The sequence below is a fragment of the Pelodiscus sinensis genome, chromosome 2 (assembly GCF_052426305.1).
Source record: "Pelodiscus sinensis isolate ZL-2025 chromosome 2, ASM5242630v1, whole genome shotgun sequence".
NCBI classification, from domain to species: Eukaryota; Metazoa; Chordata; order Testudines; family Trionychidae; genus Pelodiscus; species Pelodiscus sinensis.
The window spans coordinates 229,404,010-229,424,660 of NC_143053.1; the positions used below are offsets into that span (position 1 = coordinate 229,404,010).

At 47.4% G+C, this 20,651-nt stretch overlaps 1 protein-coding gene across 7 annotated transcripts in view; it reads right to left on the reverse strand.

Moving 5' to 3' along the window:
* Positions 1-20,651, reverse strand: part of ODAD2 (outer dynein arm docking complex subunit 2) — a 224,329-nt gene that overhangs the window by 43,354 nt on the left and 160,324 nt on the right. For 6 of the 7 annotated variants that reach the window (XM_075922576.2, XM_006124782.5, XM_075922573.2 and 3 more), the window contains 2 exons: positions 14,550-14,738; positions 13,489-13,710 (listed from right to left, as the gene is read on the reverse strand). In XM_075922576.2, the coding sequence (XP_075778691.1) occupies positions 13,489-13,710; positions 14,550-14,738 (411 nt within the window). The remainder of the gene's footprint in view (positions 1-13,488; positions 13,711-14,549; positions 14,739-20,651) is intronic. The other variant, XM_075922574.2, reaches the window with a different exon arrangement.

The window sequence follows — 20,651 nt, forward strand, 5'->3', positions numbered from 1 at the left end:
CTGCTAAGGAGCACCATCTGTACTTGTCGGGAACATTCCCTTTCTGGTTGGTTCAACCATGGATAAACCAGGCCGTTAGGGGAAGAGACCGGAGATCCGGGTGAACCATTACCACCCCATCCCAAGGTTGGGTTAGCAGATCCCGAACTGGAGGGAGTGCTATAGGGTCTTGGGTCAGCATGTCCACCAGGATGGGGAACCAAAACTGCCTGGGCCACCTCGGGGCTATGAGGATGATCGAGGACCTGAAAGTTCTCGCTCTGGTCAAAACCCTGGAAATTAGTGGAAATGGGGAAAAAGCATAGAGAATGCCCTTTGGCCACACAGTCGTCAGGGCATTCCCCAGGGAATATTTCCCCAGCCCCAGCAGGGAACAGTAGTTCCTGCACTTGGCATTGTGTGCCGAGGCAAACAGATCTGGGTGGGGATAGCCCCACCTGCGGAAAACCTGGCTGAGGACAGAGTCCTTGAGCGACCACTCATGGGCTCCAAAGGATCTGCTCAGTGTGTCTGCAAGTAGGTTTTTGCACCTGGGGAGGTACTCCGCCTGAGGCGTGACATTGTGCATGGCATACAGATGCCATAGAGGCAGGGCCTCCTTGCATAGGGGTGGCGAATGCGCCGCACCCTGCTTGTTGAGGTAGAAAACCGCTGCAGTGTTGTCCATACATACCAGGATGGAGTGGTGGGAGAGCCTCAGCAGGAATGCTTCGCAGGCCCTCCTCACCACCCGCAGTTCCCGGACGTTGATGTGCAGGGACCATTCGGAAATGGACCAGAGGCCCTGAGTTCTGTGGCACCCGAGGTGTGCACCCCATTCCAGGTCAGACGCATCGGTGACCAGCGTCAGCGAGGGGGGAGGGGCATTGAAGGGAACCCCGCTGCGCACCACGGATTCCTGGGTCTACCAGAGTAGGGAGTCCAGAATGTCCGGGGGCACTGATACTATGGAGTCCCATAGACCCTTGGACTGGCAGAAGGCCTTCGCCAACCTCGCCTGCAGAGGTCTCATCCTCATCCTGGCATGTCGCACCGTGTAAGTGCATGCTGCCATATGGCCCAGGAGCCTGGAGCAGACCCGAGGTGTCGTGATGGGGGACCGAGTTAGCTCTGAGATCAGCTCCACTATGGAGAGGAACCTGCTGTGGGGCAGGAATGCTCTTGCCACCTTCGCATCGAGGAGGGCTCCCACAAACTCTATGCTCTGGGAGGGGGTCAGGGCTGACTTTTTGATATTTAGCATGAGCCCTAACCTTAGGAAGAGAGCTCTTATGAGTGATATGTGAGCTTCTACCTGCTCATACGAACGACCTCGGATTAACCAATCGTCGAGGTATGGGAACACATGTACCCCTCAATTGCGCAGAAAGGCGGCAACCACAGCCATACATTTTGTGAATACCCTTGGTGCAGTACATAACCCAAAGGGGAGTACCGTAAACTGAAAATGGTAATGGCCCACCATAAACCGGAGGAACCTCCTGTGACCGGGCCTGATATCCACATGGAAATAGGCGTCCTTTAGATCGAGAGTTGAGTACCAGTTGCCCAGTTGTAGCACTGGGATGACCGAGGCTAAAGTCACCATTCTGAACTTGTGTTTTACAACTGCCTTGTTTAAGTATCGAAGGTCCAGGATAGGACGAACTCCCCCTTTTGGTTTTGGGACGACAAAATAAAGGGAGTAGAACCTCTTGCCCCGCAGATGCGGGGGGACCCTTTCTATTGCTCCTTTTTCGAGGAGTGCCCCCACTTCCTGAAACAGGATGTGTTCGTGAGGGGTGTCCCTTATTAGGGACAGGGTAGGGGGTTTTGAAGGCGGTGGGCCCAGGAACGGGATAGAATAGCCCGTATGTACAATGTTCAGGACCCAGGCATCTGATGTTATCCGGGCCCATGCCTGGGCAAAACGGAAAAGCCGGGCCCCAAACAGGGGGCCAGGATGGCAGACTGGTACGGGATTCTCGATTATCATGTCAAAACTGAGGCTTGCCCTGATTGGAAGGGCCATGGGGACCTGCCCGCTGGGAATCTGACCTGGGGCGATGACATTGACCCCTAGGCCCTTGAGGGTGCGCAGCCGCCCCGGAACCTCCACCGGAGGCCCGGGAACGGCGCCTCCAGAAATCCCCACGGGGGATCTGGGTCTGCGCTCTACCCTGCTGCCTATACGGCAGTTGTCGCCGCTGCATGGCTGGCGTATGTATGCCTAAGGACTTCAAAGTTGACCTAGCGTCCTTTAGGGTATGGAGCCTGGAACCGGTGTGCTCCGAGAACAAGGCCTTCCCTTCAAAGGGCAAGTCCTGGATGGTATGCTGTACGTCCGAGGGAATCCCCGAGACGTGGAGCCACGCCCCACGGCGCATAACGACACCAGTCGCCATGGTATGGGCTGCCGAGTCCATGGTGTCCAATGCCGCTTGGAGGGCAGTTCATGTAATGACTTTACCCTAGGAAGCCATAGCTGCAAACTCCTGGCGGTCCTCCATCGGGAGTCGGTCTCTAAATTTTTCGACTGCCTGCCAGGTGTTGAAAGCATACCTGCTCCGCATCGCCTGTTGGTTAGCGATACGGAGCTGCAGAGCACCTGTAGCGTAGACCCTGTGGCCCAACAAGTCCAGCTTCTTAGGCTCCCTTGCCTTTGGAGAAGGCCCGGGCTGGGGAAGCCTTTCTTATTGGGCCGCGGCCTGTACGACCAATGATCCCGGGATGGGCTGGGAGTAAAGAAATTTGTGACCCGACTGTGGGACGAAATAACACCTTTCTACCCCTTTTTGGGTAGGAGTCAGAGTTGCTGACGTTTGCCACAGGGCATTAGTAATCTTTGAAACAGTTTTATTGAGCGGTAGAGCGAAATGCACAGGGGTGTCCTCAGTGAGGATGTCTACCATTGGATTGGTATCCTCAATTATGGGCTCAACCGGAACAGCCAGGTTGGAAGCCATGCGCCGCAGGAGGTCCTGATGTGCTCTGGTGTCCATTGACGGTAGCACAGGCGCTGGGTCTGCCAGTGCCTCATCGGGGGAGGACGCCGCCGCCGACTCCTGAATCAACAGGGGATCGGTCGTGACCAACTGCGGGGCCGGTTGGATGGTCTGAGCTTCCGGAGGGCCTGTCTCCGGTACTGGTGGTTGCGGTGCCACAGAATCTTGTTGCGGCACTCGAAAGGGGGGGTGGCGCCCTACACAGGGCCGCAGAGGGGCGGGAACGGTGCCCTGAAGCCTCCGACCCCATAGATGGTGGTGGTTGGCCCTGCCACTGATGATAGGCCCAGGGAGTCCAAAAGGGCCACTGCGGATGAGGGGGCCACATCTGCTGGTTGTGGTCCCTCCGGTGCCTGATCTGGACCTGTGGGTCGAGGATGCTCCCGAAGACCCCAACCGCACCGACACCGCGTCCGAGTCCGAAGAGTAATCAGATTCCGGCCAAGGGGGAGCCAACGAGGAGTGCGGTGCAAACTTGGCCATCGACTCCGGTTTGCCCGCATGGGTGCGGTGAGGACATGCCGTCTGCGGTACCGGCGGACCCATGCCCAGTGCCATAAGGGCTGCTGATAGCTGCGGCACCAGGGGACCCAGACCCAGTGCGGCGAACTCCGCCGAGTGTGAAGCAGTCAACTGTGGCACTGGGGTGCCCAGGCCTGGTGCCGGTTGCACCATCAGTAACTGCGGCACCGGGGTACCCTAGCCCGGTGCCATTTGCGACGCCACCATCTGCGGCACCAAGGTGCTCAGGGTCGGTGCCGGCTGCAACGTTTGTGGCACCGGGGTGCGTAGGCCCAGTGCTGAGTGGGTCGCGTGAAGTTGCGGCACCAGGGTGCCTAGGCCCGGTGGCGAGTGCGACGTGATAAGCTGCGGTACCGGGGTGCCCATGCCTGGTGCCGATTGCATCGACTGGAGCTGCGGCACCGGGGTGCTCCGGCCCAGTGCCGATTGTGTGGCCAGCAGCTGTGGCACCGAGGTGCTCAGGGTCGATGCCGACTGAGTCGTGCCCGACTGAAACGGTACCGGGGTGCCCAGACCCGGTGCTGGGGTAGACCACTGGGTCGATGCCGGTGCTGATGATGGCACGGAGATGGACGCCGACTCCTGGGAGGCCACATGGCCATGGGGTATGGCACCGGTATGGCCAAGCGGGGCTCTGGCAACGTGGAGAGCAACGACCTGCCATGGCTCGAAGCTCCCTGAGAATGACGGTTCGGCATCATGAAGGGTGCCGTAGTAGTAGCGGGAGCTGACCCCACCGGGGTTGGTCCTGACACATAAGCCACCATAGCATGCCGACCCGGGCCGTGCACGGGCGATGGCGGTGCCCTCCGAGCTTCCAATGGGGGCAACCTTGACCCATCCGAGTCGACCGACAACGGTGGGGAGGTTGTAAGACTTATTAGGTCCTGCGCCGCTTCAGAACTGTCCAGCGTAGACGGACGATGAGAGGGCAGGCGACCAGGGCTCACTAGACCCCTTCGGTGCCGACGGTGCACCAGAGGGGGAACACGCCCCGGTGAACTGCTGGTGAGGTGTCCAGCCGACATTGGCTTCTTAGACAGAGACCTGCCCCGGGACTTCTTCACCCTCTTAGATGGAGAGTGAGACTGGTGCCGGGATTTTGACGTCGATGCCTGGTGCCGGTGTGCAGCCTCGCGCGTGGAGGCCGGTGTGCTGTGCACCGCAGGCTGGTCCGGCGGTACCGGTTGAAGCGCCGTCTCCATGAGGAGAAGCTTCAAGCGGGAAACTCTTTCTTTCCTCGTACGGGGCTTGAAAGACTTGCAGATTTTGCAGGCAATTGCCAAATGATCCTCACCCAGACACTTAAGGCAGCTGTCGTGTGGGTCGCCCCTGGGCATAAACTTCCCACAGTCAGCGCACATCTTGAAGCCTTGCGGCCCTGGCATTCCTTACCCCCAAGGGGGGGGGGAGGAATAAAAAACAAAAAACCTAACTATCTAACTACACAAACCATTTACAATGTGAGAAACGGGAACCATTAACTATCTAAGCCTAACAGATAGAGAGAGAGAGAGAGAGAGAGACGCTCCAACAACTGACACGGCGGTAAGAAGGAACTGAGGTGGGGCAGCGCCAGTAGGGGTACTTATGCCCCGCCATGGCGGCGCCACTCCAGAGGGCGCCCCACCGGCGCTACAGGTACTGCTAGGGAAAACGCTCCGGAAGACGTGGTGCACGCGGCGCGCACACCTACTTCGAATGGACATGAGCAACCACTCGAAAAAGAACTTCCTTTTATTTGTTTTAAACCTGCTGCCCATTAGTTTCATTTGGTGGCCCCTAGTTCTTATATTATGGGAACAAGTAAATAACTTTTCCTTATTCACTTTCTCCACCCCACTCATGATTTTATATACCTCTATCATATCCCCCCTTAGTCTCTTCTTTCCCAAGCTGAAAAGTCCCAGTCTCTTTAATCTCTCCTCATACGGGACCCGTTCCAAACACCTAATTATTTTAGTTACCCTTCTCTGAACCTTTTCTAATGCCAGTATATCTTTTTTGAGATGGGGAGATCACATCTGTACGCAGTATCCAAGATGTGGGAGTACCATAGATTTATATAAGGGCAATAAGATATTCTCTGTCTTATTCTCTATTCCCTTTTTTAATGATTCCTAACATCCTGTTTGCTTTTTTGACTGCCACTGCACACTGCATGGATGTCTTCAGAGAACAATCCACGACGACTCCAAGATCTCTTTCCTGATTAGTTGTAGCTAAATTAGCCCCCATCATATTATATGTATAGTTGGGGTTATTTTTTCCAATGTGCATTATTTTACATTTATCTACATTAAATTTCATTTGCCATTGCATTCTTTCAAAAAATAAATAGAAAGAGCAGTGGGGTTTTTCCGACATAAGAAAACCTCTTTCTATTAGAGGTCTTTCGGAAAAAGGTGTGTGTGGACGGGGGAGGGGGAGTTCTTTCGAAAGGGGAGGAAAGAGGGAAAAGCACAGGTGCCCTGTTGGCCACTCCATCCATAGTAATCACAGCTTAAATGCGAGATAGCACCCATTCAATGTGGACACTATCTTTTGAAAAAGCAGATCACTTTTTCAATGTGCTTTGGCAGTGTGGATGCTCTTTTTTGGAGGAAGATTTTTTGGAAGATGTCTCCTAGAAAAGCTTCTTCCGAAAGAACCCTGCAGTCTAGACGTAGGCTCCCTTAGACTCCGCAGCCAATCTCAGTCCCCTTGCCCCCCAATCCATTGTCTTGTGGTTTCTTCTGTTTCCTTCTCCAGGGCTGTGTCTAGACTACATGCCTCTGTTGTCAGAGGCATGTAGATTAGACACATAGGCAAAGTCAAATGAAACCACGATTTAAATGATCGCGGCTTCATTTACATTTACATGGCTGCCGCACTGAGCCAACAAACAGCTGATCAGCTGTTTGTCTGCTCAGCGCGCTAGTCTGGACGCTCCCCTGCCGACATCAAAGCCCTTTTTCGGCAGCCCCGTTATTCCTCGTGGGATGAGGTTTACCGGGGCTGCTGACAAAGGGCTTTGATGTCGGCAGGGGAGCATCCAGACTAGTGCGCTGAGCGGAAAAATAGCCGATCAGCTGTTTGTCGGCTCAGCGCGGCAGCCATGTAAATTTAAATGAAGCCGCGATCATTTAAATCGCGGCTTCATTTGACTTTGCCAAAACAACAAATCTACATGGCTCCATCGACGGAGCCATGTTGTTTAGACATACCCCAGGAAACAGTCTTATGGTATGTCTAGACTACATGCCTTTGCCGACAGAGGCATGTAAATTAGACTACCCGACATAGTCAGTGAAGCGGGGATTTAAATATCCCCCACTTCATTAAAATAAAAATGGCCACTGCGCTGTGCCAGCTCAGCTAATTGTCGGCATAGCACAGCAGTCAGGACATGGACAGGTCAACAGGGAACGCCTTTGTCGACCGCTCCTGTAAACCTTCTTTCACGAGGCATAAGGGAGCAGACGACAAAGGCGTTCCCTGTTGACCGATCTGCGTCTTGACTGCCACGCTGTGCCGATGATCAGCTGAGCCGGCACAGCGCAGCAGCCATTTTTATTTTAATGAAGTGGGGGATATTTAAATCCCCGCTTCATTGACTATGTCAGGTAGTCTAATTTACAGGCCTCTGTCGGCAGAGGCATGTGGTCTAGACATACCCTTAGTCTCCTTGCCCAACTAAGACTCTTGGTCTGAGTCTAGACTGCACCCCTTTTTCGTAAAAGGGATTCAAATTAGACATATCGCAATTGCAAATGAAGCGGGGATTTAACCCCCACCCCCCGCTTCAATAGCATAAAAATGGCTGCCGCTTTTTTCCAGCTTGGAGCTTTGCCGGAAAAAAGCACCAGTCTAGTTGCGGATCTTTTAGAAAATAAAACCTTTTCCGAAAGATCCCTTATCCCTCTTAAAATAAGGGACACCACAGCACTCCGCAGCATGGCGCACAGACCATCCTGCCCCCCAGGATGCAGTCCAGGGCATCAAAATAGAGGCAGCTCTCTGGGTCTGCCCTGTTTGGTAGCTGCCCCCTGTGGCCCTGGCATAAGCCTGCTGCAGCTCCTTAATTTTCATCTGAACCTGCTCCTGGGTTCGGATGTGGCCTTTGGTGGCCAGGCTGGCAGCCATCCTGCTGTGATGGACGTGTTCCTCCATCTAATGTGGAGCTCATAGACGTTAGAGGCATCCCCCCAAACCTCAATCAGGTCCATGATCTCCTCACTGGACCAGGAAGGCGCCTGCATTCTCTGGCCCCTAGTAGGCTCCTGGGAGCTGGGGGACTGGGCCCAGGGAGCAGTGCAGTGGAGGGCTGGCTGCCACTGGCTTCCTGGCTCATGCTGGGGCCACTGGGTCAGGGCAGCCAATACTGGCTCTGGGCTGGTAGGCCTGGAGCTGGCACAGACACTGTGGCCAGATTCTACACCTTTAAGGGCTCTGGGGGGAGGGGGGAAAGGAGAGGAGTTTTCCTGGTTGGGGCCAGAGTGGCCAGCAGGGCACCCTGGGAAGGGCTGGAGGCCCCCTATTTCGAAATAGGTGCTATTCCTCGTGGAATGAGGTTTACCAAGTCTGAAATAAGCCCTCAGCTATTTCAAATTAATTTTGAAATAGCGGTTGGCTTGTGTAGATGCTAGTACAGTTATTTTGAAATAACTTTGCTGTGTAGACATACCCTTGCTCCAATTCACTCTCCCTGCTTTTCCTCACAGCACCGTAGATCCACTCTTGCCCACTTGCATTTGAATCAGACAACTTCCGCAGTGCATGAGACCATAGTAAAGACAGAATTTATGCTTTTAGTTTCCCATCCTGACCTGCAGCAGTCAAGTGTAGTGATTACAGAAAAAGTCTTGCATTGCCCAAGCAGCTCTGGAGTAAAGAAAACCTGCTCAGTTGCTCTGTGGGGATAGGACATGTGCAGTCCAATCACGTGTATGAGGTGTAAAGAGATGGACCATGCTCAGTTACTGTAGTCAGCATTTAGGCGATATGGGAGGCTCAAGCATGATAAACGAGGATAGAGTTTTCAGAGATTTTAGCATGTGAACTCTATCAAGTCTCTACTGAGTATGTGCAATTTTTCAAAGGCTTATAGCTTGCCAAAATTCAGTGGATTTTCACGAGGATGACAAAAGGCACATGCTTACCCAAAATCCATTCCTCTGCCACATTTCAAGTGCTTCCTTCATTGCATAGGGATGCTAGAGCTTTCAAAAAAGTCACCACAATTTTTAACACCAAAAAACAATGCATTTTCCATAGCCATATTCTCATAAATGGCTGAACCTTTTTGGTGATGATTAAAAAAAATCTTCCTGAAGCAAACACATGACATGGAATATTTCAGCCCAAATAGCTAAATTTTGGCAAAGTTATAGGCTACTGAAAATAGGATCTTATAATGGGAAATGTTGGGCAAATTTCCTAGTCAAGGTAGAAGCTCTTATAGCTAGAATTTAAAGTCAAAAAATTAACCTCAATTCGGTGAAATCTTAAATAAAAAAATACTTTATCAGTATCCTATGTAGCTTAAAGTGTGCTAGAAGCTTTATAGATCTTTAAAAAAAAGAAAGCACCCTTCTGGGAAATTTGCAATTAAATTTTAGACATGATACGAGTGAGAACAACAAATGGCAGTTGGGAAATAAACAGGAAAAGGATGTTAGGAATCAGGTAAGGGGGCCAGACTAGAAAGGGAGGATAAGCAGCAATGGAAGGCAGCAAAAATGAAGAGACAACCTTGAATTCAAGATGGGCTGTGATGGTAGTGTCAAGCTTCTCCACACCACATTACCAGTATACCTTATTTATGACCTATCGGGACTATATATGAGAAGCAAGAGGATAGTTCAAACTTCAGTCAGCTTTAGAGTGACCGTATTTCCCTATGCTGAATAGAAGACACCTGATAAAATTACTCACATTCAAGCAAGTTCAATGGCAATCAATCAGAACTGTGCAATAGAAATATTCAAATTAACATCAAGCTGACTAAGCCCCTGTTAAAAAGAAATACAGAATACACCTCCATGCTTTTGGATTCTTTTTATTTACCTTCTTATCTTTAATGCTTTAGAACAAGGTTGGGCAATAAGTGGCCCACAGGCAGATTGCCCAGCGTGGGCTGCTTCCATTGGCTGGGAATGGTGAACTGCAGCCAACGGGAGTTGCAAGACGCCAAACCTGTGGACACGCAGATAAAGAATCTCGCAGCTCACTAGGGGCTAACCCTAGAGAGCCGTGTCCCACCTGTGGGCTGCTTATTGCCTACCCCTGCTTAAGAATTCACATACACTCCTGTACACCTCTCTCACATGGGTGGGGGAGGTGACCGACCAACTGACCTGACTCTCCTTGCCTGGCACTCTCTACCCTCCTTGCCATGCTGGGCCCCAGAATGGACCTGCCTCTCCTGGTAGTTGGCACAGCATCTTCCAGAAGAAAGTCATTGCAGGGGTGCTGTGCAGGGTTGGGGCACAATCCAGATTTCTGCCACAGTTCCCACCAGCAGCCTTTCAGCACTGCGTGGAAGGGAAGGAATGGCAGTTGCTTCCAGCCACAGGAAAAGATGAGCTAGGGAAGGGTTGATGTGGCCTGTGTCTTTGCAGAGCATGTCTCCCCCCACCTCCATGTGGCTGCAAGAGACTAGTGCCTTCCTGACTCTACAGTGTTGAAAGGTAGCTAACATGTCCATGCTGCTCCTGGTCACCCAGCTATAGCATTGGCAGGAAGGGGTTAATCCCTAAGGATGAACTGTGCACTAGGGTCCAGGGACTTCAGCAAACTCAGCCAGAAAGGTAGCTCAGCAGGGGAGAGTATCTAGCAGACAGAGCAGTCCCACACTCCCTGAACCAAGGGGAGCAGGTGAAAAGGGTGCTAAGCCTTGTCCAGGTGGCTGCCGTGGAGCCTGCAGGATTGGGGCACAAACAGGCTGGAAAGAACTCACCCTCTGCCACACCGCAGCTTAACTGAGGAATGGAGAGGCTTCCCCATGCTAGTGCTGTGAGAGGTTTTGGCACCTGCAGGGCTTAGCTCCTACTGGGCTTTCCTAGGGTGCTAACCCAGCCACAGGCAGTGGGGGAAGGAAGGAGCTTGCAGGCTGTTGGTGAGCTGAGCACTCCAACCAGGGGCTGGTTTCTCTGCATATTGCTGGGTGTGCGATGTACCCCACCTGGAGTAATGGGGCTGGGGAGGAGCAAAGCAAGGAGAGGACAGTGAGACAGGGAGTACATAAAGGGCTGATGATTGGGCAACAGAGGTGACATGAAATCAGCCACTGCCTGGTGCCTGCCTCCACTCTTAGCCACTGCAGCTCACAGCACACAATCAGTGCTGGAGGAAATGGGGTGAGGCCCTGCTGCTTGCTGAAAGCCAGCATACAGAGGGGGCTGCACTGATGGATTTGCAGGAGAAGCAGTCACCCATCTGCATTACTGGATACTGGATCCCCCCACTCACCATAGGTGGCTGGCAGCAGGGATCCAACCAGCAGTAGCACCTGCCAAAACTGATGGGAGAGGGAGACTGAAAATATGGGACAATTTGCCTGTTTTTAAGAAAAAGCTGGGATGCCTGCAGGAGGACTTAAATATAGAACCATTCCTTTAAAAATGGGGTGTCTGGTCACCTCGGTTCAAATCTTGGCCTCTCAACCATTTAATGCAATAAATGCACCATCATTAACACAAATACAAAATATGAATTTAAAACTCGCAATAATATTGCACCATAACGTATCCCTTTTGCTTCCAGAACACTTAATCTGGATGCTAAAGTGAAAAGAGGAATTCTAAATACTAAACCTTTTATGAAATTTTCCATAAATAGCTTGACACAGTTCCCTAATACCCCCTCTCCCACTCAAAGGCCATAATCCTATTATGTCCAGTTGCTTTGGCTTTAACCTCTGGAGTCAAAAGCTTTTCTAGAAAAAGCTTCTGCTAAGAAGACATTCTCCTAATGGATAATAAAAACTTTGGGTAGGATGCTGTCACTTAACTTCTAAAATGAGGCTTTTTATAAGTGAATGCAGAGCTCAAAAATCTCTTTGGCTTATACTGCTCTATTTTAATTTGGCCCAACAAGATCAATAATGTAAGTGGATCCAGCTGCTTTCAGATTCTCTATGAGGTGGCTACTGTGCCACAGTATTCAACCATCCACTTAGTTGATATAATTCATTTTGCAAAACAAACCAACAAAATAAGCAAACAAAAAACAGAACACCCCAGTTGAAACAGCAGAACAATAATGATTCTGTATCACAATCAACTTGGATTTGAGTTGAGTGAATAACCTAGAGGTGAATGGGTTCTGTCATATTACCATTTCTGTTAACCACCCAGATGACTTCTTTTTAGAATATAAATACTCTCTTCAGGTATGTCTACACTACAGCGCTATCTTGAATTAACTTAATTCGAAATAGTTAATTCAAATTAAGCTAATTCGAAATAACGCATCTATACACAAAAACTATTTCGAAATAGTGTTTTGCTATTTCAAAATAGCATGTCCACACTGAGTGGACCCTGAACCAAAGTTAAGGCTGGCCAGAATCAGTGCCGGCAGGGCATCAGGTTAGAACTTAGTGTGTGGGGCTGCTGCCTGAGGCTAACTGAGCTCCGTGCTTAAAGGAACCCTACCCCCATCCCGGACAGACAGTTCTCAGTGTTCCCCGCTTGCTTGTCTACCTCGATGAGGGACAGCAAAGCAGTCCTGTCTTGGAGTGCCCTGAGTGCCTGAACTCGGGACACCACAGCACTCGGCCACATGGAGCCAGAGCTGCCCCAGGGCATGCTGGTGCATCTCGTGGGGTTGCTGCGATCAGCTCGGCTACATTTGCTGCAGGCTGCCATCCGGGGGGTCCATCAGGGGGCTGTCAGAATCCAGGAGGCCCTGAGGGAGAGCATCCACCCCGAGGAGCCCTCAGAGACTCCCCAGTCCTCCCCACCGGGGGCTCAGGCCTCATTCCTCCCTCACATCCTTCCACTTACCCCTCCCTAGCCTCCCTTCCTGATGTCAAATAAAAGACATATATGTTCAAAAATAGAAACTGGGTTTATTGAACAAAACTGAGGGGGGAGGGATGAACCTCTGGGGAGACTGGGAAAAGGAGGTGGGAGAGGGGAAGAGAGAGAGTGGGAGAGGGGAGGGGGAAACCTGGGAGGAGGGAGCTGAAAGGGGGAAGCAAGGGGAAGGGGAAGCTCAGGGCTGGGGGTCTCGCCAGATCAACTTGACTTTCATGCAAACCTGCTCCTCGGTTCACATGTGGCCTTTGGTGGCCAGGCTGGCAGCTATCCTGCCATAGACGGCCACGTTCCTCTGTCTAGTGCAGAGATCATGGATGTTGGGGGCATCCCCCCCAAACCTGAATAAGGTCCATGATCTCCACCTTGGACCAGGAAGGCACTCGCCTTCTCTAGCCCCTGGCAGGCTCCTGGAAGCTGGCAGAGTGCTCCTGGGGAGCAGTGGAGGGCTAGCTGCCAGTGGCTTGCTGGCTCATGTTTAGGGGTCTACCCCTTTAAGGCTCTGGGGCTGGAGGAGAGGAGAGTAAGTTTTCCTGGTTGTGCCCAAAGTGGCCACCAGGGCTCCCTGGGAAGGGCTGGAGGCCCCCTATTTCAAATTAAGTGTCTACTCAGCACTTAATTCAAAATAGCTATTTCGAATTTGGTGTTACTCCTTGTAGAATGAGGTTTACCAAATTCGAATTAAGGGCTCCGCTATTTTGAATTAAATTCAAAATAGTGGTTTGCATGTATAGACGTTATTAAAGTTAATTCAAAATAACGGCTGTTATTTTGAATTAACTTTGCAGTGTAGACAAACAGTAACATAATGTTTACCCACAGTTCTCTAATAAAACCTGAGCTGATATCAGGTGGACAAATATATTCAGAAATTTCCTCATGTGACAGAACTCTTCTTCTTATCATACCAATGCTATTTAACAATTTGAACCCAGAGTTACAAAAATCTTTCACCTTACCTTCACCACTCCATTTTCATGCATGGTGATGCAGTTATTGGGATCCTCTGAAAGTTGGTACAAGGCTTGAGCAGTAGCTCGATGAACAGATGTGTCATTTGATTTCAAGTAACGTACTAATGGGGCCACAGCTTTGGTTTCTCCAAAGGCAATTCTGTTACTTCCCCACATACAACAGCGAGAAATGGCCTCTGCTAAATGATGCCTTAATTTGTCATTGTTCTAGGCAAAGAAAAAAGAATCCATTCTTACATAAGTAGGAGAACTGTATTTCCAAGTAGCTTAAAGGCAGCCATAATTTTAGAAAGAAAGAAAGAAAGAAAGAAAGAAAGAAAGAAAGAAAGAAAGAAAGAAAGAAAGAAAGAAAGAAAGAAAGAAAGAAAGAAAGAAAGAAAGAAAGAAAGAAAGAAAGAAAGAAAGAAAGAAAGAAAGAAAGAAAGAAAGAAAGAAAGAAAGAAAGAAAGATAGTTAGTTAGTTAGTTAGTTAGTTAGTTTAGTTAGTTAGTTAGTTAGTTAGTTTATGAAGAAGATTCTTGCATGAGGACAGTGGAGCTGGCAGGTTTATACTGTTCAGTGCTTAACAGATGCTGTATATTTTCAAAGATTCAGGTGTGCATATTGGCTGGTTAGTAATCAGGAAAAATGGTCTTAAAGTCTGTACGAAAAAACACAGCTTGAAATGTGGCTCCATCACTGAGATTCTGAAAGGGATTTCTCTGTGTGAGTCAGATATATTGCTCATTCCCTTCCTCCTTCTTCCTCCCTGTTCCTTCCAGAGGACAGCTGCTACATAGAGAGGCACCCTTATCCCTTTTGTACTACTTGCAAGGAATACTAAAAAGGGGTTTATACTCCAAAGCAGCTGTATTATTAGTCACCGTGACTTCACAGACAGTCTACATTCTGAAGGGGGAAAAGATTCTATATCCCTTTTCCACAAATGCTGTAAAACTCACCACTCATGCAATAATCATTCACTTTTGGTTTGATACACAAGCTGGAATTGAGTGGCTAATTAAATTTGTATGGCTGCTTGGATATTACAGAAAGATTTCACTTACTGTGTTTGCTAGTTTGGATAACAGAGGGACGACTCCATGATCTGTTATAACAGCTAAATTCTCTTCATCTTTGGCTATGTTTGTAATAGCAGCACATACACTTGCTAAAACTTCTTTATTCTCTGATTTTAGCAAATTGACTATCAGTTCCAAGCCACCAACAAAGGAGCGAACCATTTCTCCAGCATCCTACATGAAAACCAAAATAGAAGTTATTTTTAAATGACCAACCTGCATTTGATACAAAATTTTAAAAATACTAAAATTGGCATTATGACCTAAATATTCCAAACACTGCAACCATCACTGGTTTGCTTTTCCTGGGAGTTATAGCTAATTCAGAATCCATAGTCTCCTAGTTGGCATATTAAGACTAGGTTATTTTACAGGCAGTCTAAAATACTTTTGTATTTCACATTAGACCTGACAGCTCAAGACAAGGGACATTATTATCCACTCACTCACACAGTGTAAATGAGCATTCAATGGCAGCCAGGAGTCCCAGGTTCCTTTGAATCGCCAGTCCCAAGGGCAACTGCCCCCTTTGCTTCCCCCTGTCGGTAGACCTGCATAGGGACTGTCACTTGAAGTAGCAAGATTTCTTAATAGAAAATCCTTCCTAAACTTTAAAACTACTGCTCAAAGACATCAATTGACTAGTCACAATGGAATACTTCAATGTGGAAATTCATCCTCTAAGATTATGATGTTCCCCACTAGTATGAATGGACAGATCTAGGGTAGGTCATGGAAAGGAGGAGTGATAGCTCTGTGAAATGTGTCCTCTTAAAAAGTATACTGTAGTGTGAGGAGTCCAAGTTGAAAGGGGACATAGCTAGGTGGAGAAGCAGAAAAATGATGGATGGCAACTATCTCACCTCAACTTACAAAGATATTTCTCCAAAATTTAATGCTGAACATGTTTGCATTATCCTACTTTGCTTCTTGCTCTGCCTGCTATAGTTCTATCCCCTTAAAGTTGAAGGACTGGTCCTCCCTGCAAATGCCTCTATCTCTATGGATGGTTCAAATTCTAAGGGATTTCCCTGCATACTTCTGAAGGGCTAGGCTCTTTTATGAAGATGGGGGTAACCTGCTCCAAAGCCATTCATTAATGTAAAGATCTATAAAAATCTTTAAAAAGTTAAAATTCAGATTTTTCAGGTCCATACATGGTAACGATAGCCCTACATGTCCAATATCTACTATGGAAAATAATATACTTTCTGCTTTTTGTAAAGGAGTAAGGTGAATTTAGACTACTAATATGCTAGCATATAAACAGCCAAGTATCAAGGAAGATAACTTAGTCTTGGGTATTCACCAGCTAAACACAGGGACAGAATCTTCTATCAGTAATGAAAAGCAGAATGAAACTGCAGAAAGCACGTCAGGAACTTTTCCCATATGTGACTGTGGGCGTAGTCTGCTGGTGTATGGAAGGAAATAAAAGAAAAGCAGAGAAACAGGAAATCAGGATAATAATGAGCAGAAAGAAGTAGAATTGAGAGTTTGTGGAACTGATATGTCATTCTGTGCTCTTTACAAGATCTTTTGAAAAGATGTTTTGCAAATATATTTAAATTCAAATTAAATCTTTCAGCATTATTTAACAAAACCATATACCTTGCTTACCATATTCAGTTTCAATTAGAATTTGTATTTATTGAACCATGTAGGTATCCACTGTATACAAATGCCCCATTTATTTTAGATGTTTTGATATAATTAGTATATTTGTGTAAATAAGATATATCTTCATACTATTAGTATTTCTTTTATTAAACAAAGTCTTCAGTTGTTTGTGTTCTTCTCAGACTCATTTAATTTTCAAGTAACTTAGGGCAGTTATGTCTACAAATTAATTTTATAAAATATAAAACAATCATAAATGGCTTCAGAGATCTCCTTTGTACTCAGTTTTCTTTCTGAATTAGGAATAAAACATACAACCTTCCTGCTACATAACAAAAGCACACCTTTTAAATTAATCAACACATGACCTTTTTGTGAGTCAAACCCAAAAGGTTTGTCATTGCCAAAAGCTAGTGTGTGAGGCTTTAATATATACTAGTAATCTTAAAATCTTACTACAGAAATGTAAACGATATTGTTTTTAAATCTTGGCTCAATGGTCAGCTTGCTATTGGGGAATAATAAGATTCTGACATTAAACATGAAGAGAAGAGTGTCATTTTTCAAGCCTAAGGCTAAACTACTAACTTGGTACATGTGAGATATAATAAGCCTTTTTATACTATAAAATTCTAATGTATTAAACACATTTAAGTTCACTATTTAGACTCGTTATTTTTTTTTTGATAAATTACATATAAAATATAAACTTTTAGGGTTGTTTTGAAAAGTTTAGGAAGCATCTTACTGTATAGACAACAAAAACAATGCCAGCATTTGGATTCAGAAGAAAATGTATTTGAGTGAATTTATCACATTAATTCTGATACTCATTCAGTCACTTTTACTCATCAAGTGGTACTTCATTTCTTAAACAGTCCTCATGTAGTAAGAACTATTCATTGTAAGGCAGAAAAAATACTGTCTTGTAAGAATAACTAAGCAACACACTTCATAGCTTAAAATATGAATAGCTATTCTCATAATAAATAAAATAATCATATTTTCCCTGTAAAGTCATACAGGTGCCTTTTGATTAATTGTGCATGCTTCCTGTTATAAGGTAGTAATTGTGTATTAGACTGAATAAGTGGAGGGGCCAAATGCTGAGGTATTTATGGCAGAAATCAAAAAGTTAACAAGAAGTACCTTCAAATTATTATTACACTGACATTTGAAATGTAATATTTATATCTTAAATTAAAAACACAAGAAAACCTATAAAAGCAGGATAGGCTGTTAAACTACTTTAAAAAAATTGTAAGAAGCAGACTAGAAGGCCAATTTTTATGATGTTACATTCTTATATATATTTCCCCCCTAGCTACAAAGGAGAAAAACTTGTGTCCTCAGAATAGCAAAGGGCTTACAATCATGAACAGTGAAAACAAAAGTCTGGCAGGTTTTCAGAAGACAAGACCCCTGTTTATTATGTTAATAGAAGTTGCAGCCTGTTGCCTTCTAATTACACATTTGATTGATAAATCTTACTGATCCTCTCAAACACCAACTCAGCAAAATGTAGTGAATTTTTCTTACATTCATTTTTTTTTCCAGACACTCCTAAACATCTAGCTCCTGACAGGAGCAGAAATACTGTCAGAAAGCCTCATCCTGAAGAATATATTGCCTAATTGGAAATACCAACTACAAAAGTCTTGCAATATTTCTAGCTTAATTTTAAAAAAATACAGATTTGGAAAACATATGAATGTTGATGTTCTTATGCCAAGTTCTCTGGCCTCTTATGAGGTTTGCCCATTACCAGATTATACCTAACTTGGGGGTAGTGATTTCTATTGAGAAAACAAAGCTCATCATCTCTCTCTATATATATTTTAGAAATATCTGTCTGTCTGTCTCTGAGGCTGTTTGTTCAATAACTCTTTCTAAATAATAAGAGCTAGGCTCACCAAATCTGCTATGCAGCTACCTCTTATCCTAATTTAAAGCAAGGTCAGGGTTTGGTTGTGCCAGGAAAATGGGACGTGCCTGGAATCCAATTATTTTCTACCACATGGAAATGGCTGGTCAGAGGGACTGTTATACTGCAGAGTGATCACACTGGGGGGCAGCTGCACCAGAAAGACAGTAGCTAGGTGGGGCCGGCATTCGTCATCTTGCCAGCCATCGAACAGGGTAAGTAGTCCTCCATCCTCCCCCCATGCCCATCCCTCAGCCGCGGCACTGGCCGGGGAGGAGCCCTGCCAGCCACTTGCCTTTCCTCAGCATCCCTGGAACCACTCCCGGGGTTGGCCAGTGCAGCCCTGCCCCCAGGAGATGCTGAGATGGCAGAAAGCTCAGCCTGGCCCCAGTCCCCACCTCTAAGGAGATGCCAGGAGAGGTCAGGAACCAGTGTTCCCTCTAAGAATTTCCAACCATGAGTGGAGTGAGTGTTGGCATATATACCAATATTAAGGTCATGCGTGCTGGTTTGGATGTGTATCACCATGGCACCCAATTTATTAACATACACATTCCCGGCCACTGGAGCAGAACCATCCCTCCCCCCGCCATGTAGCATGTCCTGTTCCCAGTGGCTGGAGCAGTCCCTGCCCCCGCCAGCCATGATGCATATCCCATTCCTGGCTGCCAGAGAAGACACCCTCACTATGTCCCCTCCCCAGTGGCTTCCTCACTATGCCATCTCAGCCAGCCCCACCCGCTGGAGTAGCTGCCTGCCATATGAGTGCTGCTGCATGGCTCTCCAGAGGTGGATGGAGGGAAGAATTTTTTGTTCTCCATCATGCAGGCATGCACCTTAGCGGGAACTGATTTGGGAACCACAGGTGGCCCCAGTGGGAACTGCATCATGATCCCGACCTCCCCACCCCATGAGTAGATGCCAGGGAGGCCCAGAAACCACAGCCCAACTCTACTTGTGGGGAAAGGCAGAGACTGGGTCTGGTCTGGCAGGGGGGGAGCCAGACAACTCCCCCTCTCCACAGAGCAGCCAGCTGGAGAGGCTGACTAGCACAACCCCCACCCTATGGGAAGAACCACCAGCTCCTCCCGCCCCTTCCTTCATGGCAGAAGCCAGTGGGGCAGAGCAACCCCTGCCCCCTGGGAGGAGCCATAGCTGGAGCCACCACTCTCACCACCACGGGTGACTCAGAATGCCCCCTCCTCCCAGCCCCCTGCCTTAAGCACCCTGGTCTGAGCCCCCCTCCTCCCCATCCTGATTCCTGAACATTCCACTGCCCAGAGCTCTCACCCCTTCCCTGACTCCTGAACCCCCACCCTGTTCTCAGCCTCCCCACACCTCCCACCCCCTGCCTGAGTCCTCTGCCCTACACCCCTCATCTCCTGCCCTCAGCCCCCTCATACACCTTCCATCCCCCTGCCCTGACTGCTGCACCCCATTACCCACACACATACACTCCCTACCTGAGCCTTCACAGCAACTTGGGCAACCCTGAGTAAATCCTCTAGTTGAGACATAAAAGACAAAGTGCTTGTCCAGGCATTAATACAAAAAATATTCTGAAACCAAATTCCTCTCTGATTTCTTCTGAAGAATCCATTGCTCTTCTTATTTGAAAACTAAATACTACACTTCAAAAACACATTGGCTGTGTCTAGACTGGCCAGTTTTTCCGGAAAATCAACTGCTTTTCCGGAAAAACTTGCCAGCTGTCTACACTGGCCGCTTGAATTTCCGCAAAAGCACTGACTTCCTACTGTAAGAAATCAGTGCTTTTTGTGGAAATACTGTGCTACTCCCGTTCGGGCAAAAGTCCATTTTGAGCAAAAGGGCCAGTGTAGACAGCCGAGATTTGTTTTCTGCAAAAAAGCCCCGATCGCGAAAATGGCGATCGGGGCTTTTTTGTGGAAAAGCGTGTCTAGATTGGCCATGGACGCTTTTCCACAAAAAGTGCTTTTGCGGAAAAGCGTCCGTGCCAATCTAGACGCTCTGTTCCGAAAATGCTTTTAACGGAAAACTTTTCCGTTAAAAGCATTTGCGGAAAATCATGCCAGTCTAGACATAGCCATTGTGTTTATCTTTAAAAAATACTTCATTTTACAGATAAAAGTTTCTCCGCTAAAATCAGTAGTATTTTACATTTAGAACATCTTACAAAGCTTAAGATGTCAAAGCTAATTTGTCAACCCGCATTGCTTTTGCCCAAAAATGTGATGGTATGGTTGTGCAAATAAACTGTAATTATCAAGTCATCTTTAGACTACCTTTCCGCTAATGGAAACTGTCCATTTTTACTCTCCATTGCCAATTCCATAATTTAGCGTATTAAAGCACAATGCAATTTATAAACTTCAAAAATTCTGACCTTCATTTTAAAAAATACAATATATACTGTTTCCCTTCTATGAATGTTCTTAGGTAACTTAACAAAACAGGTACAGTACTCTACTTCAATTGTTTAGTGAAAAGAGGGAGCATGGTATTTACATAAGGAAATATCTATTCATTATTCATATTACACACTTAACTGCTACTATTCATTC